A 25,054-nucleotide genomic window follows, 5' to 3' on the forward strand; every position below is an offset into this window, starting at 1 on the left:
ACCGGCCTCTATCCTCGCGGCTTGGAACTTTGCACAAGGCATTGCATTAATTAGAACGCTTAAAGTATATTCATTAAGGGTGATTAATCGACTCGTACACGTCGCTATAATTTTGCTTCTTCTTTCATGTTACAGGTAAGCTTGCCGTTCGTTTGTAGGGAAAGAAAATTTTTGATGCCTTCGTCGTGGTAAGTTGAACCTTCACTAGCTGGTAGAATTCGAAAGACAAATTCAAAGAACAAGTAAAAATGAACAAAAACGATGCGTCACGCGGGGAATGTGTCGTCATGGACCGTTTGAGGCGGAGATCGAGGATCCGGAGGAGAGGAGAGATAAAGCCTCGAGTCGTCTCTGGCGGGCAGTAACGACCTTGAACTCGGTGAGGACGGGGTTAAAATTTATTAACTAGAAATACCAGTTGGGAACGACGAACGTTGTCCTTCTTCGCTGACGTGCAGAAGTATAGAATAAAGAAAGAAGAAAAACACTCTCCGGTCAACCATCTCTCTAGAAGGGCACCCAGAGGTCACGGCTTCCATTTTTCAAAGGTATACGATTTCATTCCGAATCGCTGCTGCAAAGTGTACTTTTTTCACCCAACGTTCCTTAAATCCCGAATTTATTATCACCGGCCATTCAAGGCGAGCTTCTTCAGAGGGCGAGGAGTCCCTGAGTTACCAAAAAATACCCGTCAGTATTTTATAAACGGGATCGTTAATCGGCTCGCGACAACGATCGCTAACGATTTGGAATTTCACATACCAGTACGTTGATTTTCCTACAAGATGACAACGACGACGACGACGATGGCGATACGCCGTTGTGGTTTCTAAAATTGAATTCAAACACCGTGAAAAGAACCTCGGCAAGAATTATACACCCTGCGGCATATTTTTCCCATCGATGTCAGACGTTGATATGAATCATTCTACACGTACGTACCTGTCCGACCACTACCGGCCTTGCTCCCCGCGCCCGGAATTCTTACACCGATTCTTTTTCTTTCTCTTCACCAATACGTCCCGCATATTTCTGCGTCACCTGCTGCAGCCCGCGCTGCAAGAGCTAAAAACATTTTTTGGGATGACTCCGTTTTGCACCGGCAACATTCTTCTATTCGTACATCTCATACTTTTGCTCTTGTAAACTGTGAAAAAGAAACGTGACCCTTTATAAGTGCACCGTGTACATAGTTATTGTATAATATTTCATGTTCAGTTCGCTTCGCCGTTTTTTCTTTTCCGGAAACATGTGAGTTTTTGTAATTGAAAAACAATAACTTTTTTTCTTCCATCACGAAAGTGTGCGAAATACGCTGAGCTACAAGGTACGCCGATGGCCGTAAGTAGGTACGACTGCCGCTTCTGGGTCTTCGTAAAGCCGCTCTTGCGGGGTTTCAAATCACGTAAGCGCAAGGTTGGTCCTTCGTCCGAATCGTGCCCGAAAATAAGCCGATCGGTATGATTTGTTCATGGTAACGGTGCCAGGATAGATAGCAAAATACTCGAAAATCACTCGGTTCGTTTGGTAAGTAATTCTGGCGTTGCTTCGAACAAAAATAAAATATTATTTCCTAAGCTTTCATCGCCGACGATGGGAATTACCATTACTTGCGTTTTACTTCGGCTTCGTTATTAAAGTCGTAACTCAAGTCTCCCTTTGACCAGCGTGAACCGGGTGGAGAAAAAACACCGTTTTCTAGGCTGTTAGACGCGGTGATGATTCTCGATGCTTAAGTAGCCCGTTGCGGCCGGTCTGCCGCTTCGCGTTTCCGCTGAGTCGTAACCGTACCTATCTGGAGATCGATGCGCGAGTATTACTCGTAGGAAATGCGTTCCTTCAAAGTAATTAATTTTTTCCTCGCTCTACAAGGTGTAATAATAGTCCGACAATTTTTATCCTTGGTCTTATTATCATCGTCGATCCAGTCCATCGGCTCTACCGGACGAGAAGCTTGTTCGTTTCGTCGATTTCTTAAAAATCTCTCCGCGACGCTCGGCTTCGCATCAACGCTATATATCAACACCACATCTGTAAATCGCATAGATTTATTCCTCGTAATGCGAGGGATATAATAATATTTTCCAGCTAAGGAGGTTGGCATTCGACTACATTATACCTGTACGGTCATAGTTCCAGGAAATAATACGCGGAAACCGACGATTTATATACGTGAGAAAGATGTGATCTTGTGTGCGGCACTTGATGTAATAACGACTAATGGTCATTCCGTGAGAAATCTGGTATGTTGTACCTACCTCGGGACTTGCCATTCTGGTCTATAATACACAATCGACAATCGAGTGCACCGATCTCATCGTGGCTGCAGCGGGGAAAAAGAGAAAATGATTTATCGGATTGGCCGAGGTCGCGCCAACGACGAACAGGCCGATAAGTCGGGGTTTTGCTTAATCGACCGCGCTTGCAGGGTTCTCAACGACACGTCGCTTCTCAAAATTGTACATAACACGCTGGATCGTAAGAAGATCGTAATGAATTTGTGAAAAAATTGCTTTTCGGACGCTTCACTGTCGATGTTTTATGTCGGAGAGATATTTTACTTGAAGAAAAATCGATCAGTGAAAGTATTAGCGTATTGTTAGTGAAACGAGTGGTAAAATTTCTCCACGTACAATAATCGCGCAATTTCTCATTTGATTGCCGCAGACCAATTTTGTAATGGGATTGATTTCTAATCAGACGTCGAAACAGTTCCGATTGTACGACGTTAACGAGCGTCGGAATAGAACGAAATAATTATTCCTTCCGCGAGTCTTTTGGGGAAGAGACGGTCGTTCAGCCGGGCTTTAAACGGCGTCGCGAAAAACTCGGAGGTACACGTCGCATTACCGGCCATTACCACCGGGTCTATTATAAAACAATTTGGGTGTGTTTCGCGGAGGTGGCGGAGGCACCGAGTGGGATCGAGAAGGGGAAAAAACTCTCGGACGAGCCTAGATAGGTACACAGCTATGCGTGCGACGGGCTCGTTTCGTAATTTACTTGTCTTTAGGCGCACGTAGCTTAGCGGCAGGTATAATAAAGTGGAATCGTGGATCAGCCGGTAAGCAGAACGGAGTATATGTAATACATGGATGCTAATGTAAAAGATCGAGTTTAAAAATCAACTTGCCAACCTACATCGACACTTCTGACTTCCATCGTCGCGCGTACTTCGTGCTATTTGACTTTATACAGCGAGAGATGTGAAATTAGTCGCGGCCATAGCGCCTAGGTAGGATATACCTACCTACACTGCCTGCATATCTCGATTAATTCGTGCTGCACGTATCGCATAATTACACGGGCCCGGGTATCCTCGTGTTATACGTACGTCAGAAATCATCAACGCTGCGGGCCGGCCTTTAATATCTGGCCATTTCGTTTCGAGGAAATTTTCTATACTCGGCACGTTTCTTATATTCGATGTTGGGCCGAAAAGGGTTGCGAGAGGCCCGCGTGAAGCCGGAAGGTGACCTTGGCGGACGAGGCTGTGGATTAGAATCGCCGAGTCTCTTCGTTGCGGATGCATTTCCCACTGATGTTTCTTTTCTTTTGACGCTATGTTTCTTTCAATTCCATACTTTCGTTTTATACAAATATCTGCCTGAGCTCCGCTTCTTACGAAGACTCTAGGGAATGGACGGAAAAAAAAACAAGGTCTCTTCTTCGCCTCGGTGACGATAGTTCCGAAACAATTCTCCGCGACCCGTTATCTTCCTGTGCGATTTTTGTTTTCTTTTAACCGCACTCCAGCTCGCCACGTTTCGGTTTCTAAACACCCGAGTACTTGATGACTGTCGACGCGTTAACTTTTATTAAAATGTAAAGAAACTCATTTTGAATTCGTCAAAAGAACATGCGATTGCAGTTTTCTTGCTGCAGAATTATCGTTCTGTCTCAGTATAATGCAGTGTAATAAAAATATCGTATTTCTAACCTCAAGTGCAAAAAATTTTAGAGTGGGATTGAAAATCCGAAATTAGAAAGTACCGAAAGTGCCAAATTCCGAAGTTTTTAGTGGAAAAAACTCAAATTAAAGAAATCAACCTTTGAGGAACATGGAAGTTTCGAATGGTCTGAAACCCGATGCTCAAAGTTCCGAAAGGGCATAACTTCGACAAGTTAAAGTTCCGAAAGTGCGAAAATAATAAAATTTAAAAGTCTGAAACATCCAAGTTCCGAATGATCGAATTTTTAGTTCTGTGAATTTTTGACTTAATGAAATTTCACCATTTTTACCTTTCTTTGCTTTGGACTTTCGATATTTTTACGTTCGGAGTCCTGGTCATTCTAATTTTCGGTTTTTATCATTTTTCACACCCACTCGTTCAGTAAGCTATGCTACGTCCGTATGTTTTAGTTTTCGACTATCGCAACTTGAATTTTCGGAATCTTGCAATTTGGAACTTTGAGCGGTCGGGTTTCCGATCATTCGAAACTTTGTCATTTCGTAAGAATTTGATTTCGTTACTCCAAGTTTCACGACTAAATAATTCAGATACATAGGCGCTTTCGGAACTCATCAAATTTGGAACTTTAACCCCGCCCAGAATTTCTCCGTCCTGTTTCACACTAGCTACCTACCGCTCTTACTCTCTGCTTTTAACTCTCTTCCGATAAGCATCCTTGACATCGGCTATGGAAACGACGAAAATAGAAGACGCAGACTATTCCGGTCCATTTGAGCGTCGGGCACAGCCTTCGAGCGCGAATCGAGTATCTTTACCCGTGCACACGTGTACCAATCGGATTTTGTTTACGTGATTTCAAAAGTCATTGCTACGGAGCCCGAGGCGTTTCCACGGAACTTCCCCTCGTGCAAGCATCAAAGTTTGTTGTTATATCAAGTTTTGTGAGTTTTCTCAGCCTCTCGTTTGTACGTTATTGTATATCCACCGCGCCAGAGGCCACCGCGAGTACCGTCGTATCGAAGGCGAAGATCTCACGGTCTATCACCGAAGCGCAGTTTATTCTTGTTTCTCAAATATCTCCGTGCACGTATCCATCGAAGATACTTTGTGTATATCAGACACGTTATATCCTGTAGCTGCAGCCAGACAAGCAACAAGCAATTGTCATCGGGACCACCGCGGCACTGATAATTTTTATAAAAGCTCGAGTGACTTCAGTTTCTGCATCAGTGATCCTCAAAGGCGTCGTGGAAAAAGAAAAACAAAGCTGAGAGGATGAGAAACAAAATAGAAATAGTGAAACTCTTTCCCTCCTCAACACCCACCACCGGAGATAATAAGAACAGTGTCAAAATGCGTTCAACGCATAATGTGCCTGACTCGTACATTATTGTACGTGCAAGGTTTTCGGGAGAAGTTTGATTTGTGTAACGCAGATTAGGTATATACGGACGATCGCGAAGTACATCCTTCCCGCAAATTGATATAATTTACCTCTTGTCAGTGTTACACATTGCATCGTGATACAGCCGCGGATAAGTATGCGCCCACTGGTGCAAGAAGCGGGGGAGTGAATCCTCGTGACGTAATTACTTTCCTTATCCGCATTCTCCGTAAGGTATGGTGGACGTTCCAGCAGCGTGTCCCTGAGGGTTCCCGCCCACCGTGTGCAAAACAGTTTTTTGGAATATCTATAGGCCGGAAAATGTGGAACTGGTCGGATGATCGGTGGAGGAAAAAAAAAAAAAATGTTTCACGCGAGAAGTTCGATAGATGTGTAGATTCGTTAAATTTGTTCACTAGTAAAACGATGTTCATTTCTTGGACCAATGAATTCACAGCTACGTACATACCGCTTATATCTCTACATTGGAATCAAACCGAGAAGAGAAATAGATCGCAACAGGGCGCAGCGGGATGACGGAGCAAGTAAAATGGCCGTTGCTGGTTCGTTCTGCGAAGTTGAACGCAGTTGCTGTGGCCGGACGAATCGGCATCCGGCTTCTGCCTTCTTTCATCTCTCATTAGCCGCTAGATTGCGCATTGTCCGCTTTAGAATAGTCGCAGATTACACCTAAAAAATAAAGTAAGAATCGAGAAAGGGGGAGAGGCGACGCCGCCGACTCGCATAACCGATTTTGATTAATTTCTCGTCTGATCTGGAACCGGCCCCTCTTCTCAAGAACCATCATCATCACCATCATCATCATCATCGAGCGGCTGCAGCGATGATATCTTTACGGCGTGTAAAATACCGCAATTCGTTATACTGTGTCCACTCGAATTTCAACGAGGATCAGTAGCTGTTGAGCACGAAGAGTTTTACGTCCCTTTACACCGGTATAATCGGACCTACCTGCCTACGTACCGCATCGTCGTATTCGCCGCAAGGAATTAGTTCGAACGAATTTCAGCGAAACTCCAACTAATTGTAAGCAAGCGGTCGCGGCGTCACACCATTGTCAACCCGTCGCATTTGCTCAAGTTGTAATTACATTTTCACTTCTCCCACACGCAGACCTCGGGTAGGGTGGGTATATTGGAGGATATAGAAATACCACTTTGAGAAGAGTTCGACGCCCCGTTTCCTGTGTAGGTACACATCCCGGCCCAATACATAATACGCATACCTTGTGCATCTCGAGCTGCAGCTGAGCTGCCGCAAGGACGTCGCATCGCACGGCGGCTGTGTGGGCATTATAGAGAGGCCGACGAACGCGTAGAGCTATGCATACCTACCTACTTTCATTATCAACCACACACGGACCGGGTTCAAGGATCAGACTCTCCGCGAAGGAGCAGAGCGAGCGATGCGTCACGACGGAGCAGAGAATAAGAGTAGCGCCCCTCTAACCTCCATCGTGAGGTGCGGTTGAACCTTGTGCATGGGTTATTTATTCCGATGAAACTTTATTACTCTCCTCGGTGCGGCGGCGGCGGCATCGTGCAGCCGAAGGGGGCTAATGCATAAATGCATCCGACTCGTATGTAGGTATCGCCTCGAAGAGGCGAATGACCCCAAACAATGCAAACGGTCGAGTCAACGTCAACATCACCGGCATCGACGACGAGTCCGGGCCTTCTACCCTCTCTTGTAGGTATCCTCTCCGTGTCAGCATCCATGGGTACATCGTATCTCGGACACGGATGCTGAAGAGATACGGGCGCGTAGAGCCAAAGCGTGTACTTTGCGAAAAATTTACTCTCAACCGCCGCAGCTGCCCGCTCCGGGCAAAGCGTAGGTTGAGCTGTCGAGGTTTAGTGCCGTTTATAGGACGAGGTCGTTCCTTCCTTTCTTCCTTTCTTCTTCAGCGCGGCTGCATCGGATGCAGACGACGATGAACTGTAGTTAAGCCGCGGTGGTTTTTGGTCCATCGAACAAGGCCGTTAAGAGATCGCAGCGACGCGGAATTTTGTGGCCCCCGCAACGTAGGTGTAGAGATAAATCGAGTCCGGGAAGTGTGGTGGTGACGCCAAAGTACGCGCACCTATACGGTGCCTGGCTGACGAGAAAAATAGGACGAACCGGCTGCGGGACGAGGGAGTCTCTTCAGGAGTTAATTTATACAACCGCGACGTCGTTTGGTCGTCAAACGTTGCGCGAGTGTAAATAAATTCAATCAGCTGTAACCGCGTGTAGGGATAAGGTACGGATAAGGTACCTGTAATTGCCCGTTGCCCAACGCGACGTATTTTATGCCCGTCTGATGGTATTGCAACGCACCACCGGCACCACCATAGACACCTTAGCACGCGCAGGGATAACAGTGATTGTTTTTAACGGCCCGCAATTACAAGTGCATAAAATTGTTGCAAATATTTTACTTGCAGCCTTCGTACCTGCACACATCCCGGTTTAACTGCCGAGCTATAAGTTGCTTTCATCTAAGGTGCTCGTGCAGCTCCTCGGCCTAACAGAGTATCATATTTGGCGAGCGATTACCGCGCTGACATTCCGCAATCGCGGTCGCGGACCATGATTACGAAATTCTACGGCAAATTTGATCCGGAACGGTAGCGAAGCAAGGTTGAGCTTTTGGGGGTGTCCGTACACGGAGGAAGGATTCGGTGAATACGCCACGTATGGTGATCATTAGATATCGTGGCAAAAATGTATTCACGATTCAAAGAAATATTATGTGATTCGACAAAAGAGAGGTCGATACAAAAATTTGTATTATTAAGCGAAACCACATTTATTTGAATTAACGAAACGTTTCTTTCGCCCCGTTGTATCGCTATATTTGATAAATATAACAATACATACAAGTTTATTCTTTCACACGTAATTATCGCAATGTTGCGATTGATTGCGCTGGGTACGTTCAACTACTGAATCTTACCACTGCCGAGTCTAAAAGCTCCTACCGATGTACAGGACAGTCTCGAAAGATGCGAAATCGTAAAATTATGGGGAAAGATTATCAGCAAGCTGTAGCAGTCTGTCTTCCCGGTTAAGCGGTGCTAATTCAGTTTCGTTAACTGCATTCGGCAGAAGACAAGGTGTAACAAAACTCTGTTGTTCCTATCTGTTCGAGGAACGAACAAAAGACTTCTTTACATCTTAAAAAATATCCCTTCAGTATGCGCAAGGAAATATTCCGCACACGGCGCCCTTCGGTATAATATCGCTTGAACAATTTTCGCAACACGTCGAGATATTTTTTCAATATATACGAGGTATTTCGAGCCGGTGTAAAAAAGTTTCGCTCGGGGCCCCGGACCTTGATTCGTCCCTGGAAAGTGAACAGCTCGGTTGGCTAGCTTCGGCGTCATTGAAACAGAGCAGAACTTTTGTTGGGTGTTACGTATCGTTGCGTTTCGATCTGTTTCACCTGTCAGCAACCGATGCGAATATTTTTCGAAACTCGTCGTTCGGTCTAGGAAGCCGAAAAAAAAATCTGTTTCTCAATCGATTTCCCATCGGATCAAGGGACAGATTTTACACTCGGTTCCAGCACATTGAAATCATCAGAATCTATACGTATATTTTGTGAAATAAGTCCAAAGCAATATTTTGTGAAGTTGGTGGACACGTAGAGAACGTTTTTCAATTTCGTTCTAAAATAAATAAATCGACCGTGTCGATTTTCTATCCAACAGTTCGAACTGGTATTGCGTAGGTATTAGAGCTATGTGCAAATCAATTGTACAGAAATTTTTCGTTAACAAATAATTTATGTACAGTACGAATATGATCATGATAGAATTAACTGGTACAACGCGCTCGAGCTCTCCTTCTTTTGCCGTTGCATAATAATCAACTTGCTGTAATAACGCCCTGTCGGTGAACGTTATTTTCGTGGGTTAAAATTTCCTTACTTTCATTCCCCTCATCAAATTCATTGCACAATCATGACCTTACCTCCTGCCAGTCGTTATCCTTCGGCCGAGACGACGGAGGTAAGAAAATCATCAACGTTTCTTTCTCTTTCCCCAAAAAATTTACGCATCGTATATCAAAATGATCAGTGTTATTAACATTTGATTGGTTTATTTGGGATCAAGGCCGCGGAAGACGTGTGTAGTTCTAATCAAATTGAATTATTCAAGGAATGTTGGCGGTCGTTCAGATCTCATCTAATTAGCTACAGCATGAAAATGAGGAAAAAAAGAAATGAGTTGGAAAAAAAGTCAACAAAATTAAGAAGAAAAAAAAAAAAAAACATGTCGAGGCATAAAATATTTTCGGCTAGCCTTTGGCAGACAGGGAACCGAAATCTGCTGCACCGAGCGCCGCGTCAACAGCCGAGACGTATAACGTGTACGGGAGTAATCGCTTTTGTTGCCCACTTTTTTCGCCTTAATACTTGATCTTTGGCCATGCCGTATACGTATAAAAATTTTCGCCGTATAGGAGGTTGTTTAAATGAATATCAACGTTTGACCGGCTTCGGACGTTTCCGACATACATTCCGCATAATATATTCCGATTATACGAGCTGCTCCCCACAATTTCCATACATTCATACGTAGAAACTTGGCGGGGTATCGTGTGTTTGCCTAGTATTACGAAATTCAGGAATGTTGCCGCCTTGCAATAACTCGCCTTCTTACGCTGCTACACATATTCGTGTATCATATTACGTGTACCTACCGTTGTGAAACGCGGGTAAAGCGGCGTACGCCTAACCGTTTTTCTGTCCACAATCCGTTCTGCGCCGACCTTTTTTCGTCAAGGCAACTTTTCAACTTATTGATAGGTACGTGAATAATAATGTTCACTGCATAAGGGGCAGGGGAGACGAAATTTCTGTTAGCTTTGTCACGGTTTCGACCGACGCACGGAGAGTGGAAATTTTTAGATTTCTTATTTGGGTATACAATGAGAAAGAGCCGCAATACCTGCCTGTATCGAGTATCCGGAGGATGTCTAACGCATTAACGCGCCCGTAACCTGCACACTCGCTAGATAATGTCATAAGAAAATTTACGATCAGTCCGGGGAATTCCAGCGAGTATTGCTAATGGACCGGACCGCCTGCAGTGGTGAAATAGTGCCGCCAAGCTCCGGTGAATCCTTTTCAAATATTCACCATCCATTTTCAATTATAGTTTCTATGCAACAGTATATTGTGTGACGTGGGACAAAAGTTGGCAATCACACGAGCTGCGGTAGCCAAATTTTGGCACGATTTACACACGATAGTTTTTATAACAAGCGATCGAAAAGCGATAGGACTCCGCGTGGCAGTTTTGCGGAACGCGAGTGGCCAATTTCTTCTCCCCAAGGACGAAAGTCAAACAATCGTGACCTGTGCATGCGCAAATATAACTTTACAATTCATCGAAATGAAATTGGCCACTTTCGTCCAGCTAAACTGCTACACCGAGGGAAACTTTTAATTCCGGTTACCGCTCATTCCTTAACTATTTGCATTTTTTACCGCCATCGAAAAATATAGTTCTAGGTACAAAATAAAAATTACTTTTGTAGCCGTTACCAGAAAGTCTAGTATACGTTACTGTTCTTTCTCATTACGATCACTGTTGCTACATTTTCTTGCAACCGTTGCGAAAATTTAATGCTTGTGCAACAATAAATTGATGTTAAACCCTTATTTAACTAAAGAAGTAGAGTAAACCGAAGAGACTGATTTTGCGTTGCAATTACCAAAAAAGGATCGACGATAGCGCAAAATGGTTACGAGTACCTCGTTTTTCGGTAATACCAACAATATTCAAACAGTTTTTCAACGATACCCGTTTTACTCAATTTTTCTAGTTACTGTGACAAACGAAATTTTTCTCAGTGTACGCATAGCGCCACTTTTTACACACGTGTGATAAAAATGTACATTCATCTCGTCTCTGCGAGGTATCGGGTAGGAGTAGAAAAAAGCTTGGAACATTCCGTGATCTCAGAGCTTTCCATTACCAGATTTGATACACAATCCGAGGAGCGGCTGCCTCTGCCAGCGCCAATCAACTTGCCCCCTTTTAACGGGGCACCAGCCTTCGCCTTTTGGCTTTTGGTGAAGAACACACGTGTTCAAGGTCCGGTATAACGCTGGAAGTGAAATGCCTTACCCCGACACCATGTGGCTGGCACGTGTTTACATACTCCCGGCGCATCGGGGACGCCCGGGGCTCGAAATACACCGGCGCGAAGGGTTCGTAGATATTTTCGTACCTCTGGGGCGATTATCTCAGCCCATGAGATTTCCAGCGGCTTTACGACTACCGAGTATAAGTCTGGATCCCGTCTCACCGAAGCTTTACGATGCTAATGTCAGGGCTAGGATCCTGCCTATGGGACGCGAACATCGTCTGGCATGGTTCTCGATTTTCCCCGAAACTGTGCCTTACAATTGACGAGAAAAATCATATTCACGGTGGTCCTACAGGTCAGTCGGCATGACCTCGAGGAACGAGAGGAGAATTGCTCTATTTTTCAGTCTTACGTGAGAGAAAAAGAAAGTGTCTTCGCTGCTTTCTCACAGCTCCGTTCGAAGAAAGATCGTGAGCTGTAATCGCGGACTGCCAGAATTGACGGACAATACTTGTGAAATGATATTTACGGGCGACAGTTCTCTTTCCAGAAGTTTCGTCAACGCTTCATCGCTATTACGAACACGGGGTAGAGGGTCGGAAATCTATAGCGTACCTATAGGATCTTATAGCGTATAGGTACTTATAATTATAGTATATCTCGTACTTTGCGGTCGAGCGTAATGATCATAAATTGCTCGTATAAACTATAAACACGCTGCAGTGGCGAATGGAATATGTTGGTTATCCATCCAGACAGAGAAGGATAAGAAATGAGATATACATACGCGATTCCCGTGAGATCTTGTCTCCCTCGCATTGATTTTATTATTATTATAGATTCTCTTTGTGTGAAGCCATCTTATTGTTAGACGTGCCGAATGAACAGAGGTGCAAATCTCACACTTACTGTTTATAGCAGTAACGCAGACGAATCTTGTTGTCAGTATTTTTCGTTGAAATATTTTTCAATATTCAATCTTGAAGAAAAATCGTGACTATACGATGTGTCATTTCGGTGGAGAGCGCAAGGTTAGGTAACCAATATTTCATTCAAACGTACCCGAAAACGTGACGAGGTACGCTGCCGATGTAACGTACTCCTGAATTGCCCCCGTAAAAGCTCGATTAAACAATTGTATGAGAAAAATGAGTGGTAGGATTCAGTTGGGATTCCAACTGATCGTGATTTCAGGGAGATGGAAAGAGGCGCAAAACGTTGAGAGTGCGGAGAATGCAACGGTACGTACACGCTCTGATACAGCGGGAATAACAACCTCCGAGTAAAACGTTGATAAAAACATGCGGAGGGAGAGACGGTCCTCCTCCCATGGCGTTCGCTTGGCTCCGTAATCCTCGTATACGCCGTCGTTCCGACTTCCTCGAAGCTGTACCTACGCCCGAGTGGTCCTGCACTCCTGGGTCCCGGTTCTCGACACTGGGACATGCCGCGCGGAAAGGACGATGAGACGGAGAGACGTGAGGGGCGGGGGGGGGGGGGGGGGGGGTGGAGGATGGAGCACGTCTCCGAGGGCATCGCCCTGACCGCGACCTAGCCACAGCGCAAGTCCCCAAGACTCGAAGGAGATCGTGGCTCGCGCATGCCTTCGGACTTCTTATTGTTAGACGCCGCCGCGGCAGACACCTTGACTCCGTACTTTTAATAACTGTCCACGTGCGTCTGCTGCTGATGCTTGTATAGGTATTCAAGAAGCAAGGGATGTCCATCTGATCGTGAGACGTGACGACGGGGCTTGTCGCAGAATCTGTTTTAGCGTCGATTCAGTTATTTTTAGGTATTTTTGACTTTTTCTTCCCATTTGCATACTCATTTGAACCGAATTCTCTTCGGCCTTCCACACCATGGGTCTACGCGTCGTCCTACATCTCACGTTTCGTTCGATAGCTGTGCGAGAGATCCGGGATTTTCACGCTTTCTTCTAAGTTACAGGATCCCGTCTCGGGATATTCACCCGATGATTGACACTGCAACGGAGAAAGGGGAAAAAGACGGCGGGCAGAGATCGATTATACTTCTATTCGTGGCAACATACCGATGGGGTTCTTCTCTCCCCCCAAGTCTGGGTATTGGTTATTGATCGGTCTTTGAAGCTATCCTGGTATTGAGTCCTGCGTGTTATTCAGCAGTATTAACACTGAACTCGGTCTTTTATTCGCATGGTATGGTAACCTGCTACCGTGGTCCCCACTCCAGAATTGCTCTCGTCGTGTTTCTTACCGCAAAACGGTTAGGAACTCTGACAATGAGTGGTAAGAAAGAGTACAACGAAGGTAGTAAAGTTGGAATAAAAGGATCCGCTTGAACTTTCTTTGTTCAAAGTCAACCAGCGTCCTCTTGATCGATTGTTCGACAATTCTTGTCCCCGCTTGCCCCTTTGGCGAAATTAAACGCGTAGTGTATTTTCTCTATAACGGATTCTTCCGTAATCGAGCAGAACTCAGCGTGACTCGCACGCATTGTAAACAACCGACCTGCGGTCTTAGCTGCAGTGAACTTTCAAATTACGGTAACTCTCCTTCTTGAACCATTGCACAAGTCTTTTTCCTTACGCACTGCAGCGGTAATTGGCTTTGTGGCGACACGTACTTTTGACCTACTTGCCGAATCGAGTATTTCGGTAAGCTGTGACGTAAAACAAAGCTCGTGTGCACCTCGCGAATCGCATTAATCAGCCCCGGTATCCCTTACTCGATCAACGTGAATTACAGTTACTCTCGATCCAAGTGGGCATCTCTGTGTCGAAGTTTGTTAGGTAGTTATTTTCGAGGGGGTCCATGTCGTTGAGATAATTTATGGTCCAAGTCACCCAAGTATACGTATACAACGGAGACGGGCAAAGCCGTCTCCACTTTACAGATAACACACGTGCATGCAGGTATGGTAATGGTTTCGGAATGACAAGCTCTGCTCCCGCGGACTTGCGAGAACCCCGGGGACTACTTAATACGCTTTCTTTTATTACCTATAAGCGTATAAAATCCTCCGAGGTCACAGTTCCTCGGACTACCAAGCTTCCTACTTCGGTTATGTATGCACCCTACGCAAGGCCCTGCTCGCTCGTAATTTTACCAAGCGGCACAACTTTATGCACACATATACGTTCCATAAAACTCCCAGAATGCTGGGCACGCCCGTTTTACGATCCGCTTGTCCGGATGTAGTGCCATTCGAACTTCGGAACGTCAAGCCGTCCCCGAGGAGGAAGATGACCGACACGTTTTCCCTGCCGCAGGAACAAATTGGTCAAATATTCTTTTCGAGCATGAGATAATGAATGAGATAAGTTGGAGTTTGCGCGTAGTGCTCAAGGAGTGCCGTTCGTTGTTTCGTCCTTCTCTTCCCTTATCGCCCACGCACTGATCGATATCGCCCGAATACCTTGGACAAAGTCTTACCGTTTTACAATTCGAAATTGCCCAAGTGCACGAGGTGGTCTTTTTTTCTCTGATCATTTCGGTGACCCTGAACGCAAAGTGGATCAAATTTCTGCACTCTGCGGGATTCGAGTATCACCCGTATGCTACTGTATTTTTATTCTTTTCTCAATTCTTCGACGCAGCGTAGTTCGGATCGAATTTAATGATCGGAGCTGTGGCGAACTGCGGTTCCGCGGGAAGACAAATGCTTCGACCAGCTAAGACTTATGAGCCCAGCTGATGGTAACTGACATAATTGCAGGCCTGTTGACGTTGAACGTGAAATTTCGCGTGATGATCTCAACGCGGTCTTTAAACTGCCTTCCGAAGTATATTTACGCTATATTTTTACGCGGCTGGTAAAGTGTTTTCCGTGAAATCGGTATCCAGCTTATAACTGTACAGAGGAAATCTAATTCTGAAAGTTAACGGTAGAGACATATCGAACTGCTGCTGCACTTGTCCCCTGCACCTGGAGACTTGAGAACTCTTATACCAACGATCTATATCTACGCTGCAAGATGTAGAACAAAACAGATGTCATCGTGTCAGTTTTTCAAAGCCATTTCCTAATAATAATATGTCGAGCTATGCGTCGTCGTAGTATGTATTCCACATATTGTTCACCTTCGAGTATACCTATTTACCGGAGTATGAGGGACGAAAATGTGATACGGTATGTGAATGTTGCATGATATTATTCAACACCGGGTGGTGGAATACAGTTAGAACAACAGTTCTGTAAATAGATGCAGCAGCGCAGGATTATGTTGTGGGATTTTTTCATCCGAGGTAGGAAAGGCTTTTAAGCGCCGAGGGTCCCAGAATCCCACTATCTCGGGAATCTCTGATCAGCCGGAGCATTCCTGGGTTGCCTGCAGAGCAGCGAAGAACTACGGCATCCACAGCATGCCAGTGACAGCTGCGAACAACCATAGGGTTTGTTCAAAAAGTAAGGTTACGAAGGAGAAACTTGTCGTTCAAGGAAACGCTACTCTAACGATAATTTAAAATAATCATTCCACCTTCTAGGATAAAAAATCAAACGAAATGAGCTTTGTGCAAGCTTGGATGCTGACGATGAAATGATAAATAATGGCTCTTCGTCAATCGGTTAACTTATCTCGAAAATCGTTTGACTATTTGACGTGAAACTCTCGTACCTCATTTGAATAGCCGGTCAAACTGCTTTGGGGGCTGCAAGGTTTGCCACCTCGTATTTACTGTGAGACTATTCGGTAACTTTTCGCGTGAGATTTGATTTTTCAAGCTGTTTTAACTCCATCACGCACCTCCGTAAGCTAGTGGTATGATACAGCTATGATTGACTGACGAGAGATTATGGTGTGAGCGAACAACGATACGATACCATTGTTGCGGCATAAAGAAAACCGTCGCGCTTAACGGGAGGCCTCACCTGACGAACCTCTCGATCAAGTTCTGCTAACATTTTTTATCTTTCCTTTTTCTTTCAAACGGCGTAGGAATAATAAAAAAAGGGATGTAGACTGCAGCGAGTACTTCGAAACCCGTTCGCAGTCGCGAGCGCAGGAAGGTCGGTGCCTTCTAATCAAGACTTGTCGTCTTTTGAACGGCTCGTAACAAGCCTTAACTGGCAACCCACGTAATCCTCCAATCTTAAGTAAGAGAACAACCTGGAATCTTACCGCACGGAAGCCTCAAGCAACTTCGTGCACTTCGCTGTTGACTCGATCCTGCGGTTCTATGTATTGTGAAACGTAGTCAAATTGCATTTTGCCAACTCTATCAACTTTTAGTCGAAGAACGTTCAGCATCTTTCAATCCTCTGGCGTGCATGTTCTAGCGGAATTCAAGGGTTTCGCCTTACCGTGCAGGGTGGGTCAAAAGCCGTTTATCGTATTCAACTGGCGAGTGAGGTTTTGGTTTAATCTCTGATACTTCGGGACGTCAGGGTGATAATCGAAAAGTATCACTGTAGCACGCGAAGGGGCTTAGCCTCGTTCAGTGGTGCGATTCAAAATCGTTGAATCATCGAGCCTGACAAGTCCCTCAGACTCGAGACACTCGTCATTCAAATAACAAAATTACTCGCTCCAGTTACTGAGCCATCATCTTTACGAGCGGCAATTTCCATCTGATAGTTTCCACAGTTGACTAGACACTGAAACGATGCATCTGCTGCTGTTGTTAACTTATGCCTGCCCAGAAAGATCTCAATGTGTACCAAAGTGTGACACGCTCAGTTCTAGTTGATACTATACCAGATACATGTACATGTTCCGTAACTGCGGCCACGGTAAATCTTTCAGAATTTGATGAACTATCGGTGAAATTCTCCGCATATGAAACGAGCATTTCCGTCGTTGGCGAGTTGTCAATCACCTGCTTGCGTGATCGTGATTATTCGATGTTCATCGAGTTTCAGTCCCGCGGGAATTACCAAGCTTGTATTCTCGTTATCCAAAGATCCACAAGTAACCAATCATGCGATAAATGGTGAAGAATCTGCCGGACCAAAGCTTCACACTACGTGGGGCACTATCCGGGGTCTGGAGTCTGAAGCGGTAATTTCCGCCTGGCGTTCCCACGACACACTCGCCTCTCCTAATGACCACTTGCACGTCTGTAACACTGAATTCCCCTTCGTGCACTAGGACTCTCCTCCTCCGTTGTTGGTGGCAGCTTATCTTCCTGTTTCGGTACACCAGGCAAAGGGCAAACACAAATTGGCCCTTCGGAGGGCTCGGATTACAAAAATCTGCCTCACCTTGGCGCAACCGGGCAGTGGAGCAATTAATTCTTTGAAGAAGACCAAAGCGTCTCAAGTCCTGCATACCTAAGCATATCAAATTTGCACGTACTTTTTCAGGCTTTATCGTAGTTGTTGAATACAACCAAAAATACTTGACAGTTTCTCGCTCTCTGTCTCCGCTCCGCCGCGATCTAGAGAGATTGTATGCGAACTACTACGCTAAGTATGTACTATGGGTACGTACTGACAATGTTTCGCATCTATCAAAGAAACAATGGTGGCCTTCTGAGCCCGGAGGCCCAAGGATAGCCTAGTAGTGCACAATTCAATCCTTTTTCACACTAATACAGCTTCGCAAGTCGCCGCTATTGCCTACTCAAGAAGCACAAGTGAAGGCATTTTCCCTTCACCTTCTAAGTGATGCATGTATCGGTCACACCTTCATTCGCACCTCGATGATGTGGTTGAGAGAACAGAAGTGCTTATGTTGAATATCTGAAATTACGCTTGTCTCCTTATACATTCAGTACTAACGTTCGATGTCTAACATCACGCGCTGATAAGAAATCTTATACCAACATGTAAGATATAAAGACTGTCAGCTGATAAGACTGAATCAAATTGTGTACTCATTCGCAGTTCGACTTGAAGCTTACCTAGTACTTCACGTAACGCAATATTATCCCCCGTCACTTGATTAGTCATTGGTTATTTCCCTGCTCAACCTGCCTACGGGGATCTGAAAATTGTTGACAAATATGTTCTACGTTAAGAGTGTTACCTAACGTGATCCAATCAAAGGTGAGCTGATCATAATTATTTCGAATAATCTCATCCCGAGGCATACGTGATTGTTACAATAATTGCCCCGGTAGGTAGATACGGTGAATAACGAGAAATCGTACAAATGCCCGCTGTTTGTGTTACTGTAGCCGGCAATGTGTATGAAAAGTTACGTCCTGTTAGTCGGATTGATTTTTGATCGGAAATAAACGAGTTCGACCATTGCTGTTACGGACGTTTCTGTTACTTGTCGAGCTCGAACTCGTCGGCGTTAGGAATAACATTAGCACGGCGTGATTCGACCCTGTGCAAGTTTGCAGTCAACTTAGCCTTGGCAACTTTTTCCCCTTCCGTTTTACCAATCTCAACCACGCGAACAAATAAACGCTTTGGTTCGAAAATAGACGCTCGGGGACCGGATGCTGCTGCGAATGTAGTGACCTGCAATAAAATTTGTAAATTATAGGCGTGGTTGTGGTTTTTGGCCTCAAGCAGCCAGCAGAAATACAGACGCTGCAGTCACGCGAAACAATAACATGCATCAACTGACGTCTTCTCTTCGTGCCTAACGAAAATTTTATAAAATTTGTACTTCTCAATACGGTTATTTGCATTCCGTTTGAGCTACGATCTTTGTCCATGCGTTGTTGATTAATGGAAAATTTACCAACTACGGATGAGATACTCGTTTTTTGTCAAAGGGGGAGCGGATCAAAGTCTACAGATGGACGGATAACAAGTTCTACTCCCGCTTAATTGCAGGCATAACAAACTATCAAACACACACAACTGGTAGTTGTTCTTTCCTACGCATAACTCTCGAATAATAATATTGCAAGCAGAAGAAAAACAGAACACCCGACAGTATGTCGATAAGCCGATCAGACTTATCGGTCTGGATGGAGATTGGTCGGATGTAGCGCGTGTCAACCGAATTCATCACATCGCGCTAGTTTTCTCTGCGAAAACAAATAACAACAGGAACGCAATTTTTGAAAAATATTAATTCGTTTGGAATGTTAACGAGAGAAGTAATTGGCTCAGCAAATTTCGTAAAATTTCATTTGTTGAATAGTTGCTAAAAAATGTTTGTAAAATGGGGAATCAGACCCCGCTGACACTGTGCGGATAGAAAAGATAATGTCCCTGTACAATTCAACGATTGAAATGTATACGTTTTATTTTCACAGATTCCGATCGTAGGATGGATTCGTTGTTGGTGCAGGGAGCGCCGCGTTGAAGAGGGGCTCTCAAGAACTCTGTAGTGCGGGGTTCCTCAAGCTGCAGGTGTTTCAGCGTTCCCAATTCGGAGGACGGGAGGTTGGAATATCCAAGGAGTAAGTCGCGAGGATGCCAGCCTCTCAACCCGCCGCCTCGGAGCGGCGAACCGATAAAATGGTAAGGCTAATTGTCTCTGATGTTTTACTCGAACGTATCTGATCATAATTCTACAAGCATTACCAATCGTTCAGGGGGCATGCAAGGTTAGCTTACTGCAGTCTGTACCGATCTGGATAACTGCGTAGGGAATAAACGCCTTGCGAGACTCGAGTGTCCGGTCTAATAAAGTTAATCTAATTTGCTGACCGCTAAGTGCTCAATACAATAAAAGCGGACTTCTTTCATTCGTATAAATCCACTCAGTTTTTTCTTCTCAATCAGAAGACAATTGTATCTAGTCCCACATCTGTTTTCGTCTATACTTTGAAATACGTTTGACACGCGAGAATTTGTCCCCTCGTGATTACGAAATCGTTTCAACAATCCATTCATTGCCGGGTGATTAAATCGAGGTGGGTGCTTTGTTGTTGAATTGTGATGTAAAAAATTGAGGTAAAAAGTTGAAAAAAAATTAAAAATAAAAAAAAAAAAATAACATCAGAACACGCGAAGGCTGGAAGAGTAGCTTGGACAGTAGAATCGAACGAGTTCACCATTAGCACAATAGAATTCGTGGAAACGGCGTGTCGCTGCGGCAGATTGAAGCGTAGTTCCGTTTCCGGTTTGACATAGAAATACGTAGACATGATCTACTGCAGTAGAAAACATATTCACGATAACGAATATGTGTATGCTTGGCTTTCCCTGCGGATAATATTTTCTTACTTCCTACTCGACGAATATAACGGATGATGCAAGGTCAACGTACGTAACGTTGATTCCGAACATGCATCTTCTCAAATATTAATGACAGATACACTGTGCGGTTGATGTTACTTTTTCGGTAATTCTCAAACATCGGAAAACCTTGAAGACTCAGGCTTCTGGTGGAAAAACTCATGCTCAAATTAGGCACACAATTATAGGCCTGCCCAAATCGGGATAGATGAATTGTCACCCAGAATCCGGGGTTTAATGGGTATACATCAAGGACATAGGTACCTACGTACGAGTACATTGTGATTCGCCAATAGAAACAACAGTTATCGTAACAGCATCGTAATAACAAAAGTAATAGTATAATCGTATACCGTTGATGATTGTTTTATAATAATTTCATATTATGTGCATAACAAAGCACGCGAGCAATTACGATTTAATTGAAATTAACGCGGTGATTGCACCAACTATTGGAAATAATTAGGCTGCCATACAACTGAGTGTACTCTACGTGTATAATAAACAGCGCAAGAAAGCGAACCGTGAAATTATTTAATTACTGTAAAGATTATTAAACAAGGTGTGTCTTCTAATTTCAATATAGTTCCATAGATAATACGCAGGATGAACGATGTAGAGTTCAGAGCATTGAAATAAGATTTAAACGTTTGAATGAATTGTATTTTAATGTATATCGATATTACGATGATTTTAGATCACTCCGGAACCACCAAAGTTGAAGACGACCCTGAAAACACCTCCGAAGCAAGCCACGAATCCCTTGCAGTTCGTCAAAGTAGGGCCATGTGCACTTTACAGAACGGCGCAGGAACAACTGCAGAAGGTGGAGGAGGTGAAGAAAATAAAACAGGAGGTGCGCGAGGATCCTGAAGATTGGCAATCGGTAAGATGAAATGGAATATTATATCATTGTCTATGGTTCTACTAGTTTATGGAGGACGTGAAAGTTTAAGAACTTCGGAAAATTTTTCATTTTATTCTACTTTTTTTTTCTCACTAGTCATTACCAGATCAGATTGAATGTAACGAACACTTCTCCCAGTACATTCATTGTCTTGCATGTGAGATATTTCCGCCATTATATTGCTGGCCTCGCCGCAAGCAATCATTGCTGCATTTTGTTTGTAGGCCTGGAGAACACGAACATGAGCGTAACCCTAAATCGTTTTCGCAATCGTTTGTTTTAGAACCTGGACAATTGGAAGAGTAGCCGGAGGAAGCGTCAGGAGCACATAATCGAACGCGTGGTTGAGGTAAAGAAACTAGAACTCGTAGAACACGACAGGCAGCGACGCCGGAGTAAAACGTTCTCGGAGATGATGGAGGAGAGGGGCAATAGAGGAAGGAAAATGAGCGTCGGTCTAGCCGTCTATCACGAGGAAGACGCCAATGATTTTAGTGACCTCGGTATCGGAACCAGCAGTGGAAAAAGTTCCGTCAGCGGCGACACTCACGACGACGCGCACAGCGTACTTGTGAGTAAAGTCTATTCATTAATCTATTCGTTTTCTCCTTTTCCTCTGCTTGTTTTCACTAATCTGACTGATGTGACATCTCTTCTGCAATTTTATTAATTTACGCGATCATAGATTCTAAAAGCAAACATTACAACATTTATAATTGTTAATTCTAGCAAATGCCTCACTGCGCAACGGTCTAGCACACACTGCATTGATAGTCACGGCCAACGACAAATCATTGTCTCGTTTGTCCTAATCCACCTACTCCGGGACAATATTTCTTGGGTGCTTTCTCTAACGCCGATGATTCCTTTTCGTCGAGCGAAGAGTGTGAATCCAGTCCGTTGCTAACATTATGTCTTTAAATTTTTTTTCTTATTCGCAGAGCGACAGGGACAGCGAGATCGAAAAAAATCACTCGGACGTGGACAACGCTGCGAGCGAGAACGGGAACAATCGCACAAACGCGACTACGTTTGAGAACGAATTTCACAATAATCGTAATCACAATCAGCAAGAGTATGACTCGGCGACAACCGCAACCGCGAGTTCTCCTGAGCCTGAGGAGTACACCTACGAAGGTGCGATTCGAGGGTACGTTTCGAGGGTTTCCCAAAATATACCCAGAAGATCTCTGGCCGAGCTGGACAACAAGGTTGAGTCGAGTAGCTCGACGTCGAAAGAGAAGGTTTCCAAAACGGAACTGAACGACGAGACCAAGGGATCGCCGGTCGTCAAAGTAGACATTCTGAAAAGGCGGGAGATCTTCGAGAAGGGATCGCAGCAGAATTCCGATGGCAAGTCGAGCAGGCTATCGGGTGACTTTACCAGTTCAAAGTCCATCAAGGAGCGACTGTCGAATTTAGAGAAACAGAAGAACGATGGTGGAAGTCTGGACAAGAGCAACAAGAACTTGAGCAGACTTTCCGGCGACATGAGTTCGATCCGCGAGCGACTGTCACACCTCGAGAAAAAGACGACCGAGCGCGAAATGAAGAATGCTAAGAAGTTGGTAATCGATAGCAACGGAGAGTTGGACAACGTTCGCCCTTTGAGGGAAAGACTATCAACCTTGGAGAGGTACTCGAGCGGCGACGAGTCCACCATCACGGCTGCAGGGGTGACAGTAACGAGCCGCGAATCTCGTCAGAATGGCGATTTCTCTGTGACATCGATTAAGGATCGTCTCAGCGCACTGGACGCCGCAAGGAACAAGGAGGTCGACAAACGTACCGTGGCTAAGCACACCCTGGCCTACAGAGACAATGAGACGAGAATCGAAACGTCGACACCGAGCGAGAGAAGTTCTTCTCCAGATTCCGAGTATCGTGTTCCGAGGGCCCCGTTTCATCGCAGCCTCGATTCCCTGGACGCAGACGCATCCAGCGGACCGGACACTTTCGAACGAGTGCAAAGCCTCGAGGAGCTGGACTACACCCGACGTTATCCAGCCTCATCATCGTCCACTGAACTTTTGAACGACACCGATCGCGAGGACTCGGGAATACACACTGCCGACGTGAGCTGCTCGGTCAGTCAAGCCGACGAGCCGGTCGACGATGAAATAGTCCTTCCGGTTGGACGGCAAGAAATAATAGAGGAGAAGCCCGAACCGCCACCAAACGACCCTGAAACCGAACACACGCCGGAAAACGTCAAAGAGACGCACGTTGTGCAGCCTCCGACAGCCGAACCAGAGATAATTATTGCCAACAATCCGGAATCAGCAACACAAAAGGTAGGAATCTCGAGGGTCTTTCGTTGACGATTATGTTGCATTAATTATTTACTCATACGTACTGAATACGTCGTTCAAAACAAATCTCACAATCAGGTGACGGTACTTTGAATTTTAAATTATATCGGCACCGTGTTGTGACCCTTCAGTGCTTCACGCGCCTTCACATCAATATTATACCGAAGAAGAGATTTTTCTTGATCAAGAAACTTCTGGTTACGGGCTATTAACTTCTTTCTGTAAATATGATTTTCTTAGGAAACTGCTGAAACTTCTGGGGATCTGTCTACTAACAAATCTTGTCCTCCTCGGCCAATGGTAAAAATAACCACTAACACCACCAGCAGCGCACTTCCTGAACTTCCGACCTCCCCTCGACCGATTGTGTACCAAAGTCCAAGGGTCCCTCCTAGAAGAACACCTCCAGAAACACCCGCTCCGAAACCAAAACCCCCTTGCACCACGGATAACTTAAATTCGACGAGTATTTCTCAAAAAACAGCTACCGAACAGTCGCTGAATAATAACAATATCGAGGAGCTGAGTGATACTCGGAGTCTATTACGGCCGGAAAGTGAAAGCCTGTCGGAGAATGATCGCGAACAAGATACGACAAAGTCTAACATTCTTCAGGCACTGGCGCTGAATGCTATGCCAAAAGCTAGCGGTTCCTTGACACCCACGCCTTCCCCGATCTCGATGCTACCTGCTTCCGATGCACCTGAGGTAGCAAAGGTCGCCACGCCTTTGAGATCGCCGTCCAAGATACCAACCCCTTTGCCGCGGAAAACGGTCAATTTCAAATCGTCGCCGACCTCCAGTCCCCCGAATACGCCAACGTCTTCGGACACGAACACCCAGTCTAAACTGCCTACCGTGAAAGTTCGGAGTTACTTAGTCAAGTCTAACAATCCGTCACCGGAAGTAGAAGCGACCATAAATCGTTGCGCCTCACCGTTCCTCGACGAGATGTCCGCGAATGATTCTACCGTGTCTTCGGAGATGAACGAGAATCGTGAATCCCCAAAATCCCAAATTCCAGTGTCTATCCCACAGCCTTCCACTCCTCCGGCGGTGATAACCACCCTAAGGCAGAAATCATCGGGTGAGAGGCGGCAGACGGTGGTGGAAGTTTGCGAAAAGGTGTCGGTCCGGCAAGGCGAAGCCTTCATTTCTCCTCCGGTGACGCCGTTCATCACAGTCGCCCGGGTAGGAGACAGCGAACACTACGAGGTTAGAATTGACGAACAAAATAGTACCGCTTTAAGGAAATACTAGTAGGTCTATCCTCTCTGTACATAAACATGTCGTGCGTAGGTACATTTGTCATGTACGTGTGTAACGGTAGGCTAGTGCCAGTAAACCGTGCTAGATG

General features: G+C 45.1%; 1 protein-coding gene across 5 annotated transcripts in view; it reads left to right on the forward strand.

Annotated features, from left to right (window-relative positions):
* Positions 1-25,054, forward strand: part of LOC107225599 (uncharacterized protein CG43427) — a 62,201-nt gene that overhangs the window by 25,836 nt on the left and 11,311 nt on the right. For 2 of the 5 annotated variants that reach the window (XM_015666122.2, XM_015666119.2), the window contains exons 2-6: positions 19,551-19,758; positions 21,176-21,364; positions 21,669-21,956; positions 22,327-23,679; positions 23,938-24,912. In XM_015666122.2, coding sequence (XP_015521608.2) covers positions 19,711-19,758; positions 21,176-21,364; positions 21,669-21,956; positions 22,327-23,679; positions 23,938-24,912 — 2,853 coding nt within the window. In that variant the 5' untranslated portion in view covers positions 19,551-19,710. Of the gene's footprint in view, positions 1-18,223; positions 18,379-19,198; positions 19,392-19,550; positions 19,759-21,175; positions 21,365-21,668; positions 21,957-22,326; positions 23,680-23,937; positions 24,913-25,054 lie in introns of those variants that run through there. The other 3 variants (XM_046746057.1, XM_015666120.2, XM_015666123.2) reach the window with 3 other exon arrangements.

Source organism: Neodiprion lecontei, chromosome 7, assembly GCF_021901455.1.
Source record: "Neodiprion lecontei isolate iyNeoLeco1 chromosome 7, iyNeoLeco1.1, whole genome shotgun sequence".
NCBI lineage: Eukaryota > Metazoa > Arthropoda > Insecta > Hymenoptera > Diprionidae > Neodiprion > Neodiprion lecontei.